General features: G+C 30.5%; 2 protein-coding genes across 6 annotated transcripts; one reads left to right on the forward strand and one right to left on the reverse strand.

Annotated features, from left to right (window-relative positions):
• Window positions 1-728: 728 nt before the first annotated feature.
• On the forward strand, window positions 729-17,219 carry LOC146532796 (uncharacterized). Of its 2 annotated transcripts, XM_085196025.1 has the most exons (9): window positions 729-4,275; window positions 5,583-5,657; window positions 8,452-8,588; window positions 13,051-13,224; window positions 14,333-14,487; window positions 14,794-14,932; window positions 15,359-15,547; window positions 16,184-16,324; window positions 16,622-17,219. In XM_085196025.1, exons 1-9 carry the CDS (start codon window positions 810-812, stop codon window positions 16,769-16,771), a joined length of 4,626 nt encoding a protein of 1,541 aa, XP_085052151.1. In that variant the 5' UTR covers window positions 729-809; the 3' UTR covers window positions 16,772-17,219. The 2 variants fall into 2 exon arrangements, with proteins under 2 accessions (XP_085052151.1, XP_085052152.1); XM_085196026.1 differs by lacking the exon at window positions 5,583-5,657.
• LOC146532797 (uncharacterized) lies at window positions 16,970-21,735 on the reverse strand. 4 transcript variants are annotated; one of them, XM_085196033.1, is made up of 8 exons: window positions 21,418-21,724; window positions 21,188-21,258; window positions 20,921-21,113; window positions 20,735-20,818; window positions 20,183-20,345; window positions 19,008-19,300; window positions 18,265-18,392; window positions 16,970-17,594 (listed from the first exon to the last, which is right to left on the reverse strand). In XM_085196033.1, exons 2-8 carry the CDS (start codon window positions 21,233-21,235, stop codon window positions 17,394-17,396), a joined length of 1,110 nt encoding a protein of 369 aa, XP_085052159.1. In that variant the 5' UTR covers window positions 21,236-21,258; window positions 21,418-21,724; the 3' UTR covers window positions 16,970-17,393. The 4 variants fall into 4 exon arrangements, 3 of the variants coding, with proteins under 3 accessions (XP_085052159.1, XP_085052160.1, XP_085052158.1); XR_014878635.1 differs by adding an exon at window positions 17,772-18,089 and having other exon boundaries at window positions 17,455-17,594; window positions 21,188-21,735; XM_085196034.1 differs by lacking the exon at window positions 21,188-21,258 and having other exon boundaries at window positions 21,418-21,725.
• Between the last annotated feature and the right edge of the window lie 2,422 nt (window positions 21,736-24,157).

Genomic DNA, 24,157 nt, shown 5'->3' on the forward strand with positions numbered 1-24,157 from the left:
AACTTATGATGCATTATGCAAAAGGAACAATAATAATTAATAATATGCAACAATACTTGTTTTGGTATATTTTACTTACTAAAATTTACATATTTGTAATGTATGAGGCCAGTAGTGGCACAGGGGCACAAAGTGTGACTGTAAAATTGACTGGTTGTGAAGAATCAGAATCCAGAATTCGGCGGAAAGTGGGAAACGGACTGTCTTGACACTAAGTTCCCTCTGCCTACTCTGCTGCGGTGCGGGATACAGCGTGAAGCTGATAATTTTTTTTAATACTTATATATATGTATATGTACGTATAGTACTAGGTAAATACTAGTCACATGTATTGCACCAATATCAATATTTTTCAGCGACAAAATATTTTGAAGTCCCCGGGCTTATTTTAGTTGTTAACAATAATATTTATTTGCTGATACCTTTTTTGTGTATAATCAATATTTATTTATGATTTTTAAACACTGCGCGCAAAATATTTTTAGATTAAGCTAAATCTAAATATAATGATTCGTATGATTTATTTTCGTCTGTCGTAGCAAAAGCGAGCCAACACATGCATTAAGTTCCTTTGAGGAAAAAGATCATAATAAAAATATTTGAGATAAATTTAAAGAAGCATCTTTTCATGTAAAGCATGTATTAAAAAAGGAAACTGTCACTGGGGCGTCATCAATCAATCAAGAGGGTGGGTTGGTGGGCGGAGCTCACACCTGCGCCAGCGCGCGTTCCCCGCTCAGTCTGCGTCGCGCGTCCGTTGATTGCCGTCGCGGCGTCGGTGTAACGATTATGCTATCTATAAAATAACCATGCCGCTGTTTTCGGAACATATTACGAACATGTATTACAGTGGAAGTCCTTCTTATAGTGCACCGTATAGTTATAGTAGTTCAATGGCCCCATATGGTTCATCTTATAGTGCATCTTATTTAAATCCGGGTGGCAATTACAGTAGTCACTCTTCTCTCGGAGGCTACTCACGAACCCCTTTGCCTTCACGATGGATAAGCAGCAGCCGTACTTATTCACCTATCTTAAGTACTATTTCAGAAAAAGGTACGTCTAGTCCAGTGAGAATAAATAGTCCTAGAAGAGCACCAATTACTAGTAGAAGTTATATATCATCCGCTTATATAGCACGTCCTATCAATATTAATACCGCTGATATAGATGTATCCAGAGATAAATATCGCAATAAAATCTCCACTTCAAATTTGGTGACGACACCCCCCAGACGGCCGAGTCCAATAGTTCAAAAAGATAATGATCACGATAAACCAGATATTGGCATTGATTCCTCCCCGGGTCCACAGCGTACTACGATTAAACGCGATCGAGCTGTGGTTAGGCTTCATACGATAAAAAGAAAAGATAGAGATTCTCCAAGGAAGCCTATGGAGACAAAACCTGTACAAAATAGCGCCAATATTGAATTATCGAAACGTACAGAATGTGAGGAAAAATCAGAACCTGTTAAGTGGAGGGAAAAACTAGCCGATGATTTAACATTTAAAGTACAAAAGGAAAAGAAATCTATTGGAGCTAAGTTAGTAGAAAAATTTACACTGAAAGACAAGGATAATGATGGTGCAGCTATTGTTTCAAAACAATCTCCGTCTAAGAAAAATGACGAAAATATATGTTTAATTCAACCGCCTTCAGATGAAAGTGCTCATAATAAATTGTTAGGGAGACGTTGTTCTATGGAGCTTTTAGCTGAGCAAGCTTCTTTATTCGATTCATTAATAAGGAGAGAGAATTTAAGCACTGCACCATTAGACTTAAGTAAAGTTGGCACTGATTATGTGCCCGACAGTGGGGATTTGGAAGAAAAAAAGAGAAAATTATCGGAACATGAAAATCCTTTAGCAACTACAAAGTCAGACCACTCATTACATGATAACTTACAATCTAAAAAAATCAATGACCAGAAACACTCTAAAAGACGAAGCCTAAGAAAATGTTCATCTGGTGGTAGTATTTGTAAGTTAGATTGTATATCTGAAGTTCCTAGAAGCACAACGTCTAAAGACCTACTTCATACAAAGGAAAATAAAATTGTAAACAAAAAAAATAATAAAACTCCTAAACCTAAAATTAAAACAAAAATTACATCAACGGTTGAAGTAACACCACCTACCACACCATTAAAGTTAATTGTTGAGCAAGTAACTGTAGAAGAAAAACCACGGACATATAAAAAAGGTATAATATTTAGTAGCACAGTTGATGACAGTTATGATAAATTAGAAGTTAAAAGTGTACCCAAAAGTCCAGATGGACATAGAATGAGTATAAAATGCAAGAAATCAAACAATCAGAGTCCAAAACTCCCTAGCCCTGAAGTAGAATTAAGTACAAAAGATTTAAATATAGAAAAAGGAGAACATCTAAAAAGTATAAGAGTTAAACCTATTGAAAGCCCTGAGCCTGAGGATGGAAATTTTTGGAATAAAATAGGAAAACGAGAAACAATATATTTAATTAAAAGGAAACAAAATATAGAGGAAAATATGGAAAAAACCAAGCGTTCATTATTTTGGTTCCCCGAAAATGATGAACCTTCCACCGACGATGTCAATAACAATGAAAAATTTACGGATAACCAAGATATATTTAAAGTTATTGAAGCTGAAAAGCGTTCAGATGTGGAGGCAGGTACAAAATCCATATCTTCCTCCACAGTGGACAAAATTTGTAAGAATGAAAAACAATGTGAAATCAAAGAACGAATAAAAGAATCAGAACTACTAAAAACATCAGAAATAAAAAAAATACAGACAAATCACAATGAAGAAAATATTTCGAGTATAAAAAATACTAATATCTTAAATGAAAATAATGATTACAGTAACATTACAAGACAGAATGATCTTGTAAATTTGATGTCAAATGAAAATAAGGAAACGAAAACAAAATTAATTAAAAATGACATGCCAGTAAAAGATGAATCATCAACTCCATCGGAAAATTTGAGTCAAGGATTAATAGAAACAGTGAATCAAACTGCCTTTGAAGTTAAAGAAAGCAAAACGCACAACGAGCCTAATATAAAAGAATCAAAAACACTATTTAAGAATATACCTTTGAATATAGAAAAAAACACTGAAATTGAAAAGACATTAGTGGGTGAGTCTTCAGACAAAAGTGAATCAAAAAAATCTCATAAAAATGCAACTCTTATAGAATCAAAGAAAAATGAATGTGAAAAAGTATCACCTGTAAAGATCCAGAAGGCTATAGAGACATCCAAAGAATTAAATAAAAATGAAAATTACATCATAGAAAAAGCATGCAACGATTTCCAAAAAGCAAATAAGGAATCTAAGAAGGACCACAATCTCATTGAAGATGTGCAATCTAACAAAGATGAAGTTGTATCTAAAGCAAACAATAAATCAGTAGAATTAATATGTAGTGAACCAAACAATTTCAAAATTGAAAATAATAAATGTGATTTAGTAGATATCAATAACTTAGTTACTAAAAAAGAAAAACAATTCAAAAATGATTCTAAGCCGAGCGTTGATGTTAAAATAGACAAGGATCCAATAGTGAGAATTATTGAATCAAACATAATCAGTAATGTAAGTTTAAATAAAAATATACATGAAATGGACATAAACAAAACTGATAAATATGCGGAATTAAGTCATAAAAATTCGTTTGATAATAAGAAGGAAGAAGAAAGTCAAGACGTCAAGGATATTCATAAAACATTTGAAAATCAAGATATTGTAAATAAAGAATTAGTTGCCACTATAGACAGAAAAGAAGATAACAAAGAAGAGGAGGTGACTGATCGTCATCATCTAGAAGACAAATCATTAGATGTCAAAAACATTCCAGATTACAATGATCAAAAGAATATTTCAATTAAAAAAGATGATGTAAAAGTAAACTTAAATGAAGCAACAAATACTGTTGCAAAAGATGTAAAACAAGACAAGACAACTCCCTCACCCGCTGAGGCAGTTGGACAGTTTGTTTTGAAAAAGCCTGTCAAAGAGGAAAAGGCACCAAAAATATTAATAGCCACTCCTAGACCTCTGCAGAAGAGAAAACCACAAGTAATTCACACTACATCATCATCTTCATCGTCAGACGAAGAATCATCAGATGACGATTCTGAAGAATCAGAATCGAGTGAAAGTTCTGCAGAATTTTTGGAATGTGAAAACAACACTGACGGAAGGACTTCAACGGGCTCTAATGATTCAGGATTCGATTCATCGGCACCGACGTCTCCTTCGTCTTTTGTCTATGCAAAGAAAGGTAAAAAGTAAAAGTTGTCTTAATTATATACTTTTTGTTTACTAATTAATATGCATGTATCGGCATGGGAGCTTTTGCACGGCTTGAGCACACGGACGTAAGTATAGGAAAAGCATTAAAGAATCCATCTTTATTATCTAGGAAATGCTTTATATGATTGTTATAGACTGCGATGTAAATTGTCATCGAAAGTGTGAAAAATTGACAGCAAATTTGTGTGGAGTGAACCAGCGGCTTTTAGTCGAAGCATTGGCAACTCGTACGACATCAAAAAGAGGTCAGTAATGGAGTAAAATAACAAAATTTAGTACTTTTTTAACAAAAACAAATAATCATTTAAATGATCTACTATATGACTAAATAATTTGAGTTATTTAGTTATATTTTTAAATAAAAATATAAAATGAAGTAAAAATAAGTATATGATGTTTTTACTTTATCTGTAATAATAATAATCTTTCTACATTTGTTATACATTATGACATTTATCTTTATCTCCTTTGTATATACATATATTGAAGAACCGCGTGGGAGCACTATGCGGCTGCTACTGTCTGGATATAAGCCAGTCACTCACAACTTACATACTATGAAGGATTAATAGCAATTATCACTTCTTAAATTAACGAACACTTATCTATTTTTCTTATTACTTTTTTCATAAAAAAATCGCTAACCTCACTTGTAACCTATGTTTAATTATATTATCATTATATCATTGCTGTAAAATATTTGGAACTTTCATTTCCGGGAATATAAAGAAAAATGATACTAAAGTAGAAAATATAATCAGATATGAAATTTTCGTAAACAATCGAAAGTAAGAATGGTCATTGATTTATTTGGCGGGACTTCAAACATCACGTATTTTTATCTATACAGACCGTACGCCCCTCGTTGGCAATGCTCTTTAGACGCTTAGTTAATTCGATTAATATATAGCTGATTGAATATAAATATATACTGATTTAAAAACCTCTTACAAAGAATATTTATAAAATATAAAAAAAATCTATTTAACAAGAAAGTGAAAGTGAATATATTAAAGAATTCTAAGAAGAACGTATTCTTAGTAACGCTGTGATAATAGCAACATAAAAATACAGTCGAATTGATAACCTCCTTCTTTTTAAAGTCGGTTAAAAAATAACTAAAATAATAAAAGAAATGCGCGGAACTCGGAAGCATTCTTTATCATATTCAAATCATTTGTAATTAAAACATAGTCAGATATATCACAAGGTCACAATATGTATATATAGTCTCATAAACATTAGGGAAGTTGGTTTTATCGTATTTATCTACAGGTGGAGACCCCAGCACTTCAACAGCTCCCACACCATCCCAAACGTATACCCACGACGTCTTAGAACAAGAATTGGGTAAGAAAATTTGCACCTATTTTTAATAATAATTATAAAATTCCTCTTCATTTAACATCTGTCACACTATTTTCTCTTACAAATAGTGATTACTTTGCTTCGCCTGCTGTCTGTTCACTAAAACATTCATTACAGTGCTATTAAATTGATGTAAAAAATATCTGCTAAAGGTAAGTCTATTTTATTTATTACAGCGAACGTTCAGATTTATTTTAGTCCGTACAAACAAGCTATTGAATAAACTCTATTTCAAGATCTTTTAGCCTGTGGGCTATAAATTTATACTTCCTGACACAATTGGCAAAAACCAAATTGTATTTCGAAACCCTCTAAAAATACCTGCGCTAAAAGCGAGTCAGGACTTTCTCTGTAGATACTGCAACAATTTACTTTTATTTCCGCGTTCCAAGTCTATTATATATAATATATATAATTAAAATATTACTTAATTTATTAAAATAGAATACAGTCGTGATGCACGGGCTCAAACGTGTGACTATAAAGGCCACAGGTGGTGAGTTCAATTCCCACTCGAGGAAATGAAATATTTCATATTTTCATTTTTTCTTCGCTTTGGTGGTTTCTTGCTCTGGTTCGCTTTGGTGTTCTCAACACGCAAAGCCTCTAGAATTCGGCAAAAAGTGGGTAATGAAGTCTCTTAACACTAGGCTGGTAAAAAAAACAACTACAACGACACAACTAGTGAAGAGAGATGATGAGTTGATATAGAGTTTATAATTTCCATTACAATTAATGTTCTAATTTTATTATAATGACGTAAAATAACAAAAACAAAACATTTATTTTATTTACAACATAATGTTAAATTTTAACAAATTTCTTACTATTCTTTTGAACATTTTAGAAGTACCTAATTTGTTTGACCTGCTCCAGAGTTTGTTTATTGTCTTTGTAAAAGACGTGATCGTAAACTCTGTCATCATGGTTACATTTTTTGTTTGCTCACAAGGCAACGGCGATGTGGCGTAACTCAATTCGTTAGATTGCATACGATTTATTTATATATATATTATGTTTCTTATCTTAAATTTTGTTGTTTATTTATTTATAAATATTATTTTATTTCATTATCTAAATTAAGACTAGTCGTCGCCCGCAATTTTGTATGCAAGGACTCTATAATGTTTTATTGGTGCAATTTTGTCGAAAATATACTTTCAATCGGTTTATAAAACAAACAGTAAATGTTGAGGTAAATTTGCTAAAATACAATAGTGAAGACCGAATTTAAATCGGTTAAAATTACAGAATTTTAAAAATCATTAGCATACATAATACAAATGCCCCCAATACTGGATTTACTCGTGTATCTTCTATGTACAGGCAGCAATCAGATACAATTTTATACCTATATAGATAAGGAAAATCTTTCTAATTTGCATTCGACTTTGTTTAAAGAGATGTTCCTTGAATTCAAAACAAAACATACTGCATATAAACATTCAAAGATACTTGTCGGTCATGAAGAATCGAGCATTTTCCTTAATCATTTTCTTCTGAAGTACTCAGTAGGAATAGATTATTTCAGGTATCTGACCTGTAAATTTCCGGGTTCCTATTGAATAAATAAAATAAAAGACCTGTAATTTTTTTTTATTTACAGATATTTTATTTTATTTATTCAATAGGAAGCCAACGCCATATACAATCATAATTCTTATGCTTAAAATAAAATAAAAATCTTATAAGTAAATAATCTTCATATGCTCGAATGCATATGTAATGTTTTATTCGTAAATATAACATGACAGAATTTACGAGTATATTGGCTTATAAACAGTGCCAAAGTCACTAATTGTGGTAATTATTTACTACATTAGCTATCAAGATACATAATTATTAAACGTAGATGGTGACTTAAATAATCTATCTAATTAATTAAGATCCATAAATACTATTTTCATAAATAAAGTGGCTAAAACATATTTAATGACGACAATAATATCATAATATGTTAAATTCTTTGGATAGCATAAAAAAAGAAGAAAAGTTTTGATAATAAATTTTCAGTATTTACTGAGACGACCTTGATATTGCTGCCTGAGGCGAGTATTTTTAGAGGGCGCGTGATTTTTTTCTAGAACTATCAAATTATTTTGTCGTTGTATTGTGTTGATATGACATAATAATCTATTATACATAAAAAAACCGGTGTTACGTTAACTAAATTTAAAAAGTAAATCAAAAATTAAATCAGCTTCACGCTGTATCCCGCACACAGCAGGGATGGCAGAGGTGACACCTAGTGTTAAGACACTCCGTTCCCCACTTTCCGCCGAATTCTGGAGACATTGCGTGAAGGTAGCCATGTTGACGAAATTATCTCTAAATAATATAAAAGGTAAATTTACGATTGCTCTACTACGTATTTTAAATTTGGAAGCAGCTCTATTATTAACGGTAAGACTTAGTGTGTGAGCAATTTAAAAAAATACAGATCGTAACATTATTGTTACTTTAAGAATTAAAATTTTAATTGCATTTTCATTCTAAGCATGACTATGAATATGTTTGCATTGCTTCAAATTTAATTTTCTTTCAGTCAATAACAAACGTTATGCGAAAAATATGTTTAATATGTAATTAAACTTGATGCATAATATATGTCTTATAATTATACCATTTCTTCATTTATAATTTATGTGATTGATTAAAATATTTAAATGCTTTTAGTTACGTGTCTTTGTATTGTTTTTATAAAAAATATATATTAAAATAATATTAATAAAAGTATTTTTTCTATAAAAATATAAAAACATTCCTATTTTTACAGAACAATCGACGGCGTACGATCTTTTTAGAAAAACTGGTCGTTTTACTCCCCCCGCTAGATCCATACCGAGATTCAAAAAATATACAATTGAAGACTTTCAATTTATTAAGGTGCTGGGCAAAGGAAGTTTTGGCAAGGTATGCTCTTTAACATTTTAATCTTTAAATTTAAAAAAAAAATCTATGTCCGAATAGATACCTTAGGCCTCCTCCTCGCTTTAGCCAACTAAGGGTATATTGTTGATTTGAGCTTAGTAGAAGAAAGCTTGTTTACAATTTATGAAATTTTTTTTATTTAAAAAAATGTAGATAGACATCGAAAAAAATTACGACAGTATTATAATATTATCATCACTAGAAAAAGCTTTCAAACCCTAATAATAATTTTATATGACGCAGTTTAGAGTAGGTACGTATAAGTGACGTAGACTACACGATCACGTCGGAGTGCACATTAAGTGCAACGACTGACATGCTGGCAATGAAATTACGAATTATAAGATTATATTATAATGAAATGATCTTTTACGCTTATTTACTGCAACATATAAATTTATACTATGTGTTGTAATTAGGAAGATTTATTTAAACAACAAAGTAAACAGAAAGCATATAATTAATTTAAGCGAGCTTAACTATTGCTACATCAATGTATCCCACACATAACAAGGTAGGCAGAGGGAGCCTAGTGTTAAGACACTCCGTTCCCATTGAGAAACTTCCTTTCTCCCCTTTCTCCTCTTTCTTATTTATAATGTGTATATCATGTATATCTACATGATATACCTACACATTATAAGAAAAATATATTTTTCACTAGGCAGTTATTGTTTTCTGCCGTTGACCCACTTGTCAATAGAGTCGAGTGCCAGAATTGATGTGACGGTTAGAGTTAATTTTGGCGTACTCTGTTCATACCAAATGCATTATATACGAGTATTTGCTCGCTCCTAAACATTAGATATATTTATCTAATATTGTAGACTCTTGTAACGAAAACCAGATGTCAAGCACTTTACTTACTAATCTATTTGTTAGGTCAATAAACAAACATATTGATTTTCAGTAATAATATAAATCTGAATTGTTTGCCTCAGCGATAATGGTCAACTTTACTTTTAATAACTTTACTTTTGTTTTTTAATTATTTTTATTTTAAATTGGAGCTTATATTTTATGCTCTATAATAAGTATTTATTCTATAGTGTTGTATGGGTATTGTTATAATATAAATAATATTACATACCTAATATCAATAGATAGATATATAATAATTATTATTATTAAAAAAAAATATAATAATGTATTAATAGATACATTATTCAGTGTTGCGGCGTCACACATACTTAATCTACGCGTCTTTCAACAGGTAAATATTCACGTCCAATATTAGACTCAAGTCTAAGAAGCCGTTTTTAAATCTTTTGTTGTAGGCGAAAGCCAGATATTTTCTTGGCATATCCACTTGTTTAAATTTTTATTTTTAGATTGAAAATTGTGGATTTATTTGCAAATTGATTATGTAGTTTCAAGGCTACTAGAAATAATAAGGGAAATAATAATTTATGTATAAAGAACGTATGAGAATTGTATTTTATCATGCACACATATTATTTTAGAAAATATCATTGGGTTTTTTTTCAGCTTCAGAGGGACCCTAGTGAGAAGACACTCCGTTCCCTACTTTCAGTCGAATTTTAGAGGCATTGCATTTATAAAGTATCAAAACTTATATAATTTAAAAAAGATGAAGAAAACAATTTCTTTAATTAATAAATAGTAATTGTAACGTCAATACAGTGTTACTATCACTAACTAAAATAAAACAATTAATTATTTACGCGCACATAATTTCGTTGTCACCAAAATTTCAGCAGCTCATGTCTGAAATATCATGAAACTCAAAACGCAAGAAAACAAAGACAATATAACGCCACTAAAACGAAAATACACAATTTAAAGTAGGTCGCTGGAAAATATTTTGCTCACCTTTAGAAATCCCAGAAACCACAACGGTAAAATATATTTAGAATTTCAAATTTCAATTGCGCGTAGCGAGTTTCTAAAGGAGAGTTATTTAAAAAAATAAATAATGCATTAACCTGAGGAAGCTGAGAGACCCATAAGATTTTTTTTTTCATATTTTTTCCTGACTTAAATATAGCATCATAGGTAATATATATGTATTGAATTTTTTATAAGGCATTCATAATAAGATAAACACGAGTAATTTATTGTATGAAACAATTTAAATTGCGTGTAAACTATTTCATAATGTCGATGACAACGCGATGTGGGTGTAAAAGTTTCGTTTGAGAAACAACGTGAATCTAATAAATATATCGCCATCTCTACACTTTATTTTTTATTGATAATAAAATTGATAAAACAAATACATATAATAAAACATTCTTTATTTTAACTTGTTATAATGATATGTTTTGTATTTTTGTTTTGGGCGGCTCCATTGGGCGGATGACAAATATATTATTAACATACACTGGTTAGTGCTGGTGTCCCGAGTCTCGGCCGTAGCTATGGAAATGTCAAATTATATTTATATCAACCGATATAACCGAGTACGATGAACTTTCAGTGGAAATAATATGTAGTAGCTGCTTTGGCAGCGCTGTTAGTGTATTTACTGTTATGATTATGATACTTTCTAACGTAGATACATTTTAATGATCATAAAACGTAATAGCCATACTTAAATAAAGAAGACTTTTAGTTTAAATCTTTTTAATTGTTTTTGGGTCATTACCTGTGAATATAAGAGATTGTCGGTTGAATACTTTTACTCTTTGTGTACGGTCTACGCTATCTTCGTAGGGCGTAATCTGGCAGAACGAAATGGCAGTTTGCCACCTGCATCTCTCCTTTACCTGCCCTGCAGATATTACTACCAACACTTTCTATTCTCGGTTTTGACATCACTCGCTCGGCAATAACCACGTGTCATCGGTCTCGGCCTTGTATCCGTTTGTGATTGATATAACGATGACAATATTGCCCTATCGATGAATCCTTATTGTTTCATGTATTGAATATATACAAATATGTAGGTAGATAAAAGGATAAAAATATAAATATAATAGTGAGGCCTTCGTGGCGCAGTGGCACTAGCCTGTGACTGTAAGCACGATAGGTCGTGGGTTCGAATCCCATTCGAGGAAATCAAATATTTAATATTTACATTTCTTCGCTCTGGTAACGAGGTAAGCGCGGCATTGAGCTCCGCCACTCAGCATGCAATACATGCAGAATTCGGCGGAAAGTAGAGAACGGAAGTGTGATAATAAAAACGGAGTGCTAGGTTCCTAGGTTCCCTCTACCTACTCTGCTATGTGCAAGATACAGCGTGAAGCTAAAAAAATAGTTTATATAAAATAGTTCACTCAGAAGTCTAAGGAACATCAATAGGTACGTCATCCATTTTAAAAACATCATGTGGGGATGCCAGAACTTTTCTACGTCACAATTCATGTGACTATATATATATATATATATATATATATATATATAATGAAATGAAATATATAATGTACATGTTTTGTTGTGTGTCTTACCTCAACCCTTTAAATACGAAAAAAAGATACTTTGGTATCTTTAACAAAATCCATCCATCAGCCTTTTAAGGTCCACTGCTGGACATAGGCCTCGCCACTCCGTCCGGTCCTGCGCCCTTTGAATCCAGCGGGTTACCGCTGTCTCCTTGAGGTCTACTCGGTCCACCTGGTTGGAGGGCGGCCTGTACTCCTTTAATACAGGCTATTTTATTTTCTTTACTAGACTAGACTCTTTATTTCTTTTAAAAGTAAAAGCAAGGTAATGATAATTTAAATTATAACTTCACATATACTCAAACATTTCGTGATTTAAAGTCATTAGCAAAATCTGGAAATAGAGCAAATTAAAATTATGTAAATTTAATATCGTTCACACTTCCCTATCCTCAACGCTTGGTCGAAATACCTTTGACACTGGGCCAGAAACGGAGAAAGCTTAATTTATTAAGATTAAAATGTAAACGAACATGTCGTGTAGCAATTTTGACAAACGCTACCCACTCCATTTATCAAAGTATTTAATTCGACGTTATGATTAAAGTAGACATTAAAATCTAGCAATATCATTAATCTTACTGTCTATTCAAATTATTAAAATTTAATGAAAATTAATTGTTTTATATTAATTATAAAATAACTGAGAAAGTTCGCTAAAAGCTTACTAATCAACTCCACTAAAAAACGTAATGTTCCCGAATAAGCAATGTGCAAAAGTTCAGACAACCTAACTTCAGATTGGTTACGAGTCTACCACCGTAGAATGAAGGAGATGTATCTGAACACAGGTGTTTAATTAGATATTTATAACTAAGTAGATATATGAGTATATACCGTTTATTAAATCACGTGTACGTGACAGCATAATGATGTATAGAGAAAGACTAATTTGAGAACAAATGATTAATTATAGAATCATGATTCAATAAGCTTATACTCATGTACCTACTCATCCATTAAAGAAATATTGGCTCTTAACTCTTTATCATATATAGTGCATATTTTAATACTTTAATATTTTTTCATTTCATCAGGTAATGCTAGCGGAGCTTCGGGACACTGAATATTACTATGCAGTCAAATGCTTGAAGAAAGATGTTGTATTGGAAGACGACGACGTAGAGTGTACTCTAATTGAAAGGAAGGTTCTAGCTCTCGGAACCAACCACCCTTACCTGTGTCACTTGTTTGCCACCTTCCAAACTGATGTAAGTGTTAAAGGTTTTTTTCATTTTTCAAGTATTATTCCACATTTAGGAAAGAAAAATACTTTGACCATTAAGCATTTTCAGGACAAGCGGATTCAAATTCCGCTACGTTCAAGTTAATAGACGTTGTCTAAAAAAATTTAAATACCTCCTACATATTTTATACATAATACGCATAAGGAGTAGAAACTCGATTAACCGGAGTAATTGTTGTCGTTAGTCATTCGGATAATCGAAAATCAGGATAATCGAATCTATAAAGAAAAGCTGGTATTTTGCATGTGTAGCACAAAATTGTTATATGTCTATTAAAAGCAACATGTATCTACATATCAACGAAAATCAACGTTTACTAGAAACTATTAACATTTTCCAACATACGATTTATGAAGGTACATAATTATATATTACGTACGCATGTACGTACATATAAATTTTCTTAGTTTTCATTGTAGAAGATTGTATAAAATAATAATCGCCATTGATAGTCCGGATAATAGCGAATCCATATAACCGAGGGCCGGATAATCGAGTTTCTACTGTATATCCAATTATTTAAAAATATAAATGATCTTTAAATAGGCACTGTGACGTTATGAATGCGCAATTGAAAAGTAGAATAACAGATTATCGTGAATTTGAATTGCGCCCAGAGGGATATAAATAAAATAATCACAATAAATATCAAGCAAAATATGAATTTATTAAGACAGAATCATTTGGCCACATTGATTGATTGACAAAAAATATATAATAAACACAGTTGAAAATATACATTTAATTAAGAGATATTTGATACGTTGTTTAGCTGTTAATGCAGAATTAAATAATATATCGCAACCTACCTAAAGCATAAATTAAATACAGGTAAGCACCTATCGCATACCATATGCCTACTAAAAATTATAATATTAAATTAAAATATATTTCTTGAGAGATTATTTTAGAACATGACCAAAGCTGCGTAAAAAGCAATGTTTACCTACATAAAAAGTTCTAGCACACGCCAAAATAATTAAATTTTATTACACTTAGTAAAAAGCTCAAATCGATTAAGATTAAATAAATGTACAGGCGTGGGTGAAATGTTGATTATATGGTATTTCAGTCGCATCTATTCTTCGTGATGGAGTATTTGAACGGAGGTGACTTGATGTTCCACATTCAGCAAAGCGGGCGGTTCCCGGAAGCGAGGGCGCGCTTTTATGCCGCTGAAATCGTGTCAGGACTTAAATTCCTTCACAAAAGAGGAATCGTTTATAGGTAATAAGGAAACGGATTTGTTTTTTTTTATTTTCAAGTTTGACTGGGAATCTTTACTGATAAAAAATATTGTTTTGGCCATCCTTTAATTATGGAAAACATATTTTTAAACGTATATTTTTATTTATTTGTTGTAAAAATAACTTTTTTGGTCTTTGTCTAGTTAATACACAATGTCTTTGAATAGGCGGAAAGTATACCTAATAACTAGAGAAGTAGAAGAAAAATCTTATTTAATTAATATCACGTTTTCTTCTCATTCCTTTTACTTAGATATTTTAATTTTTCCTTTCTAATCTTCTATAGGGATTTAAAATTAGATAACATATTGTTGGACTTCGACGGTCATGTGCGGATAGCGGACTTCGGCATGTGCAAGTTACAGATATATCTCGACAAGACGGCGGATACCTTCTGCGGCACTCCGGATTACATGGCTCCTGAAGTAAGGGTTCTATAAAATATTTATATATATATATATAGTGTGGAAAAACTTACTGAAACTGCATATAGGGTAAAATATTTCAAACCCAGAACTAAAGAAATGAATCAAGGTACCTTAATAGTTTGGAGTAGGATTTTTTTTTAATTTCACGGTTTTTATCCATACCTGTATTTCATGTGACGCACATATTTTTTTTCATATTTTGAATAAATATATTATATTCAAAAAATATTCGACTATTTATTCCTCCCATACCTAAGCCTGCCAATCTCACATGTAAGGACCTAACAACATAAAAGGCAAACATTAATTATAAGTTATATGATATAACTTATAATTAATGTTTGCCTTTTATGGTTTAAAAAATGGCTCGAAGAACAACTTTTAAAAAAATACTAATATTCCTAAATAAATATTATTTTTCAGATAATCAAGGGCCTAAAATACAGTCAGACAGTCGACTGGTGGTCATTCGGAGTATTGTTATACGAGATGTTAATAGGGCAGAGTCCGTTCAGTGGCTGCGATGAAGATGAACTGTTCTGGTCCATCTGCAATGAGATGCCCTCATACCCGCGTTTCCTGTCAAAAGAATCTTTAAGCGTATTAACTAGGGTATGGCTATATTTATTTTGTGGATTTCTAATATTGTGTTATAGTTGTTTCCTTATTTATTTAGGTTTAGGCATTGAAAGTTGACAAATCAGACACTTATAAAATCTGAACACAAATTTGAGGGTTACGTAAGAGAAACGTTAAGATTAGGTATATTCGGCATCAATATTCTGAAAGAATGTCTATTTGATAATTGAATAGCGTGGTTTAATAACGAGCGTCCTATTTTAGCAATTGATCTAGATTTTTGTCTAATTTATTTTAGCTACGCTGTATTCCGCACATAGCTAGCATCAGGTTAGGCAGAGGGAACCTAGTAACGTCGTGTTAAGATACTCCGTTCCTATTAACACATTCGTTCCCCACTTTCGCACAACCTGTTGCGTTTATAGTGGCTGCCTTGTAATCCTGCGCCACGACTGGCCTCAGCTTTATTTTGGCGGCTTTATTATTAACACGTGGTTTTTTAGCTTTACCTGCTTTTAGTACCTATACACAGTGTATGACCGAGATAACGAGACAATGTATAGCTTTAACGCAGTATTTTAAATTTCTTTAAACTATATTGTTATCTTACATTAGGTAAATAATAATTCATACTATTTTAAAATCATTAATTTATCTTTTCATCCGTAGCTCTTAGACAAAGACGCACGGACGCGCTTGGGAGGCGCGGAGTGCATGCATGGCGACATTCGCGACCAGGACTTCTTCCAGCCTATACATTGGGAACGGCTTGAACGACGTGAATTGGAAGCGCCCTTTAAGCCACGTGTGGTATGATTTAGTCAATATATTTTTTTATATTAAAAAATCATAGCTAATTTTGACAATAATTATAAAATAATATCTAGTACGAATGTATCGAGTGGTGATACAAGGAATATCAAAAGCCACGTTTGTAAAGAAATTCCACCTATGTAAAGTCGTAGGAATCCTTTGGAAAAGATTTTCTTAAAATAAACTGAGTAAAAACGTTTTTTTTACATGAAAACAAAGTTTTTTTACATTAAAGTTATTTAAATCATCAATCAACTTTTATAAGCATAATAAAATTTGTTTCTGATTTCATAGAGACACCCAATGGACACACAATATTTCGACCGAGCGTTTACTGGCGAGAGACCGCGCCTCACCGCTGTTGAGCCTCAAGTTCTCCGTTCCATGGACCAAGAACCATTTAGAGGATTTTCTTACACCAATCCTAACGCCACTGATCGTTAAAACTAAATTAACGAAATATGGTTAAAATTTGGGTAAACTACTTTTATTACAGTAGTTTCGTTATCGTTTCAAAATGGCGCCCTTATTCAATAATCGTTTTAAGATGACGTGAAGTTAGAAGTGACAATTAGCTATCAAATGTTACTGCTATTTCTGATTGTTTTAGACAGAGGAAAGGCAGTGAAATAAAAAGAGGACTTATAATTATATTTTATTACAAACGACCTGTAAAATATTTACCTGTATAATATACAAATGTACATATCAATTAGGCAATGCAATGTGTCTGGAACACATTCATAACTTTGAGCAAAATATCACAATGTGCTACGATGTATTCTATTTAATAATATATGTAGTTTTTAACAGCGTAATCGTTTTTTATTATTGATTTTCAAGTAAGAAATACAAATGTAACTTTATGTAGAAATTAAATTATAGTAGAATATATAGTGTTTTATTTATTTTTGTGTTATACACTTTTTCTTAATTCTACAGATAACAAATTAAGCTTCATATCTCCAAAAATAAATAATATTAGTATGAAATATCAAATTAAAATAAATATATTATAATAAATAAAGCGTTATTTTTGTATAAAAAACGTTTTTGAATACCAAAATTAAAACTTTTCGCTAATAAGAAACTCATGCACTAATGTGTCTGTCACTACGAAGAGATGGTGTCCAAGTTTTCCTTCGTGGATATCTAACGCTTTTATCTTACTATTTAGTTCTGAAGCGTCTGAGTAGAGAGACAAATCAATAAGAAGTTCCGGCTCGGTTATTTTCTTCCGCAATTTTTCAGTTAAGAAGATTTCAATCTGAAAATATAATGTTTATTGTATCATTATTTTGTACTTATCAAAAACTGGTGTTTTTATTACTTCTTTATTACTACTTCTTGCTTACTTATAAATATAGCAAGCTTGTTTATTCGGATCCTCTCGTTATTATAAAAGTTAATAATATTTTACAATAATATAAATCATAATACTCACAAGAAGTGTGCATTTAAATGTAAATTTGTTGATGTTGTCACCTGATAAAATTGATAGGGGATCGATTTTTTTAGCTTCAGGTTATCATTTAATACCACTTAACAAAGTCCAGGAAAATAAATATGCGGATAAGATAAGATGCAATAGATAAGATAAATGGTGTTAACATTGCAATTATATATTAAACAACACCATTGTGGTGAGGTTAGACTTTTTTGATTTGACAATGTACTAGGTTTGTCGCCAAATTGGGTCCTTTTTTTCTCCATTTCACACTTCACGCTGTATCCCGCACAAAGCAGGGTAGGCAGAGGAAACCTAGAGTTAAGACACTTCTTTCTCAGAGAAATGAAATTATAAATTTCAATAATTGTTTCAATGTCTCAAGTGGGGAAACTAAATTGTAAACACTGCCTTGTGGAAAGATATTGGTTTATCAAAGGACGCCCTATGTCCTCTCAACTAATTATTTCTAAAATATTCTAAAGCTCACCTTCATATTTTCATATCCTATTATTAACGCTGGTCCATGTTCAATAGCACATGTGAGTCCCGGACAGGCCATTACAATTTGATTTTCTTTATGTTGGGTGTAAATTTTAATTTTTTCATCATTTGGAACTATAAAGTTAATTAATTATTTAGCAATATTTTTAAAACTCAAACAATATAGAACTAAAATGTTTCATTAACTTATTTAATAAACAGTAAATGAAGTACATAAAAAAAACTTAAAACAATCACATATACCAATAAAACCTTCAAAGACAATATAATAATAAAACTATACTACAAATATTGACATGGTGCAGCTTCACAACATCTGAATGTAAACATGACAGTTGTGGGTTCAATTCCCATTTGGAAATGAATTAGTTCTATATCCTCAATCTGGTAACAAGACAAAAGAAAACAAGACCTTCTGCATAGTCTGTCTATATATACGAGAATCAGCATGAGGCCAAAAAAACAACATCACAAAAATGAAATAGACACAAAAATAAAATAAATGGATATCACAAATAAAAATATTGAGGTCAATCGTGGCGCACAAGCATGCAACTGTACCTAAATGGGACAGGATGTGGGTTTGATTCCCAGTCCAGGAAATGCAATCTCTATATATAATAAAAGGATAGAATAGAATTGAATTCCAGAATATCCTGCTATGTGCAAAATACATTGTGAAGCTAAAAAAAACAAATTAAAATATCTAATTCCTAGCTTTGAATTTACCTGAAAAAAGTTGACTGAATACATGGAATGTAATTGGTTTAGATTTCATATTGTGCAATGATGTATCAAAATGGAATATTATGTCAAATTTCCTCGATTTCACATCTAAGTATAAAACATCACCTCTTCTTAATAAGACATAAATATCATCTTTATGTATATTTATATCTAAAATAGAATCCTGTACCCCATAGTGCCTAGCTAGGACAATCTCCTGCCATTTGCAATAATCAGCTTTGAATACTCTCAAAACATTTAAATTGTCAATCACATAACATTTATTTAAGTGCACTCTGAAATATGTATGTACACAATTTTTATAGAATTATACTAAAACATTATTACATTTAATTTTTCATAATAATCTAAAACTTAATTTTTATGTTTATTGTGAATAACTACACCATTTCATAATCGAGAACCACATAAGATTAAAAAATGTTTGCTATTTAAACTAAAAGTGACAACTCCATTAGATTTTACAGTAAGAAGAATTAATTATGAGTATCTGATTCCATTTAATAATAATAAAATTATTAATTGGGGACAAGTGGGACAAAGTATGAGTATAAACATGATGGTTGTAACATGTTGTGTAAAGTAGCAGAATTCTATGTCACATGTCGATACCGTCTCAGGGAATTTATATATATATATTTTTTTTGAGTGTAAAATAGAAAACAGAGTATGTTAACAGTAGGGTGTCTCTGTATTTATGTACCGGATACAATGTGACTCTAGAAAAATCTTAAAATAACTTTATTAATTTTATTATACAGGATGGAAGAGGCAGCGCTTCCTTTACTGAAACTGCATATAGGGTAAAATATGTCAAACCCAGATTTAAAAAAAATAATTTAGGTACCTCAACAGTTTGGACGTAGGATTTTTTTTCATTTCACAATTTTTATCCATACCTGTATTTCGTGTGACGCACACATAAGTGTACAACGTTGCCGCTTTGACAGGTAAGTGTGTGCGTGCCTATATTATACTTTACAAATGGTGTTTTTTTTTAAAACGATAATTTTATTATTTATTTTGTTTGAAAAAATAACTATTTTTTTTCTGAATTATATAAGGCTTTTATAGTGTAGTTAAAACTGTGGTTTCATTTAAAGTGGTGCTGACAATTCCACCCTGTATATATAATAATGTTGCTTAATAAACCTTACTTTATTATATGGGCTCTACATATAATCATTTTCTTTCCTTTTGTACAAACACAATCAGGTTTGTGCAGTTTATTTATAAGAACTAATAAATTTCCTACATCATGTCTCCCTATGGGTATTGGCACTTCTGCACTCAAAGCATGATTCTCTTCATATTTTAGACCTAAAATTTTTTTAGTTTTAATTAGTATACAATATATAAAAAGGATCATTATATTTGTTTTTTTTTAAAGTTGTATAGTAGAGCATTATTATTAAATGAAATAAATGATTTAGCAAAACATCTTTATCCACAAGCAAATGAATATAAATTATTATTTACTTATGTAAATAATAATATTTTTTAAATTAAAAATTGGAATTAACACTAGTCTTCACACAAAAATACTACATACTTTTTTTTTCATGTTCACATTCTGTTGATTTAAGGTTAAGAACTCAAGTTAAAGATTAAGAACAATCAATACTATACTGTATTCAAAATTTATGATAATAAATTATTTATCAACTACATAAAGTAGTTTAATAAAGTGTGTTAAAAAAACTACTTACACTTTGTATGAACTGTATTCATTAATGTAAGATTACTTATGTTATAATAATTGACTGTTCTATTACTTACTAGAACTAAGTTATCTGAAAAAGAAATTATAATTTTAAAAGTCTAAATTATTAATAAGTTATTATTATTCTCTTTCGCATTAACTATAATATTTGAAAAAAAATCTATTTTTTTACCTTTATAAACTGAAATACTCTTAATATGACCTGAGGCGTATGTATGGCGGCGAGACACAACTGCATTGTTTATATTTAGCCATTGCTGTACACATGTAAAAAGATCTTGTAACTCCAATATTGATTTTTCTTTAAATTTTGAACCAGAACTGTCTATTAGTTCTTCAATAACTTTTTCCCATAAATTGAAATGCTATAAATTAAATAATTAAATTAACTGAATAATTAATATTTGAAGTATTAAAAATATTTCTGAATTAAATTTACCTTACAACAATACTCCACTATTTCTCGAAAATGATCACTAACAAGCATACAATTAAGTAGCGATTTTGGATCTAATTTAGAAAAGATAATTATTAATATTTCATCAGGTAAATATATTGGAATATTTTCTACTTTACACTTTTGCAGTGACATTTTAGTACCAATTAAAATTGAATAATAACAAATTAAGGTAAAAATAATTTTTAAATATTTATCTTATAGCTAAAAACCTTCATGAGTCTTTCATGACGGATGACAGCTGGAAAATAAAGATTACAGATAATGAGATAACAAAATCAGATTAATCAGTTAAACCAATTTCAAACACACTAATTGGTTAAATAAATGTGTTCTGTTATGTGGATGATCCCTTAGATTCTGTCTAAGATGTTTCTCTTTTCAATTCCCTATTTAGAATCACCTAGTTTTACAATTATTTTTTCTAATTTATCTTGATTTCGACATCATAAACGTTATCATAAAATTAAGAAATAAAATGCATTTTTATAAAAAAAATAATGTATTCATAAAATTGTAAACTATCGAAAAATTGTAAACTCCTTAAACGATTGTTCGCTTTAACAGCAACATCGAACAATACGCGTTGTGATCACAGAACTAAGAATCTAAAAAGGTGTCAATAAAATGAAACTATATATTATGTGATATAAAGTATGTTGTATTGAGAATATTAAAAATATTTTTTTATTATATTCGAAAATTAAAAAATGAACAATTAAAAACTAATATTATATACTGTGACTTTGGTATTTACGTACTATTTGCATTTCTGCCGGTATACTTATATTTAAGTGTAAGTTCGGTTAGGTTAGATCAGTTATTTTTAAATTTAAAAGTTTCTAACCTTACGCAACCTGCATTTAAAAATCGCTTATTCTGTAGCTGCGGTGGCGTTAGTAAATAAATGATATTTTTTATCATTTACATATTTTGAGCCTACTGTAGTAGTTTTTGAATTCTATGGTGAATATTTACGTTTGACAATGTCAGTTCATAATTTTTCGATAGTGTACAATTTCCCAAGTAAAGTATTATAAACTGATGGTGTTAACAATCTCACAGTGACATGCATAGGTAAATGTGTTCTGTGGTGACGTGCACAACAGCTTATAACAAATGTTTTTGACAATTACGTCAAACGACACAATAACAAGCAGAACTGAGAACATTAAATTTAAATATTTATATACAATTTTACTGTAATAAGTATATGAAATATACTTTAAAATATATGTGATAAGAATCATCATTATTGATAATTTCCTTTCCTAAGACTCAGAATGGTAAGTCGTAGCAATTTAATTTAATAAAAAAATCGTTGTTATTGTTGTTACTTAAAAGTAGTCTTGCTTATTGCGCTATCATACATTAAAAAAAGATATTATTGTTATATTTTTTTAAATTTCAATCACAGTTGTTTTCCCTTTCCATATCTGCACCCAATGTTTTAATTTCTAAGTCGAAAGGCAAAACATAACCTAATACTTGTTTTCAAATATTTTTTGGTGTAGGAAAACGAACGAAAAGGCTAACAATCCACAATCTAATATAATTATATATTAAATTAAGAATAAATCTAAAAAACATTATATTATATCATTTTATTGCTATTACACATTTCAATCATAACATTAATTACATTGGGCATTTTCAGCCTGTTTTTAAAAGTTGCGAATCTAAACCAAAATATTATTAGATTGTACAGTTTTCATTTACATTTAATTTTTGTCGTTATTTTAGTTGAAACCCATAGAGAAATGGATATAATTTTTCAATTTTTATTTGTTTAAATGACAAATGTTTGATGCATATGTGGATTTCATCAATATAAGTGCAAAGATTTTCATTATCCACTGTTACAATGTGTTTTAAAAATTTTTTATGTATTTGTTGCTCGCTAAGTTTACTTACGATGACTGAGTGTATATTCACTTTGGGAATGTATCTTTTAAAACTAGCCAGATTATATAATTGTCACTTAAAACTAACCAATTATATCATTGAAGGAACTTGTTAGAAAATAAAATTGTCATAAAAGAAAAGAAATATTACATTTGTATTTTGATAAATCTGATACTATAGGGCAGACAAAGTCTAGAAGAACATTACTGTTCATGTATACATGGATGTCATTCTCATGGCAGTTGTTGCATTTCATTAGTATAGTTTACTCTATTCATGGGCCTGATATCAGGTAGCATTTCAGAGAACTGCAGAACTTTAGACAAGACTATTGTGAATATTAATGAAGGAGAATAACAGTTACTACAAATATGTCTATTAAATATTATCTCTGTGAGAGCCAGTCATGGTGCAGGGGTACAAAATGTGACTGTTAATGCAACCGGTTGTGGGTTCGATTCCCACACAAGGTAATTAAATAATTAATATTCTTATTTCTTTGCTCTGGTATCAAGGTAAATGTGAATTGTCGGGCATTGAGTTCCACCACTCAATAATCAATGCCTCTAAAATTTGATGGAAAATGGAGAAAGTAGTTTTAAAACCGGAGTTCTCTCTGTTTACCCTGCAGCATGCGGGATCTAACGTAATGCAAAAAAAATATCATCCCTTTCCATTCCCCATTGATTTTTACATAAAAAAGATAAAAAACCTGTTTGTGAAAGTTAAGATATAAAATCTTTTGGTACCATTTCTATTTAACCCCACATCCCGCAGACCATCTAACCTAATATATATTTTTTTTGCTGTGGGTAAGGGTTTTGTCGTAAAATGCCCAATGTCCTTTACAATACTGATGTGCTTAAATTAATTCTTGGTGTATTTCAGGCCAGAAATGCAGAGAAAGCCATGTAAGTAAACTTATGTTTACTAAATTACCATTTTTTTTCATTGATTGAAATTCCATCAGAATACAGTTGTTGTTATTACAAAATTTATTTTATGTGTTGAGTAGGAGCTGAACGCTGTGCTTTGTCTTATTATCAG

The sequence above is a fragment of the Heliconius melpomene genome, chromosome 13 (genome assembly GCF_056956725.1).
Source record: "Heliconius melpomene rosina isolate 202511_hmr_F chromosome 13, ASM5695672v1, whole genome shotgun sequence".
In the NCBI taxonomy this organism is placed as follows: domain Eukaryota; kingdom Metazoa; phylum Arthropoda; class Insecta; order Lepidoptera; family Nymphalidae; genus Heliconius; species Heliconius melpomene.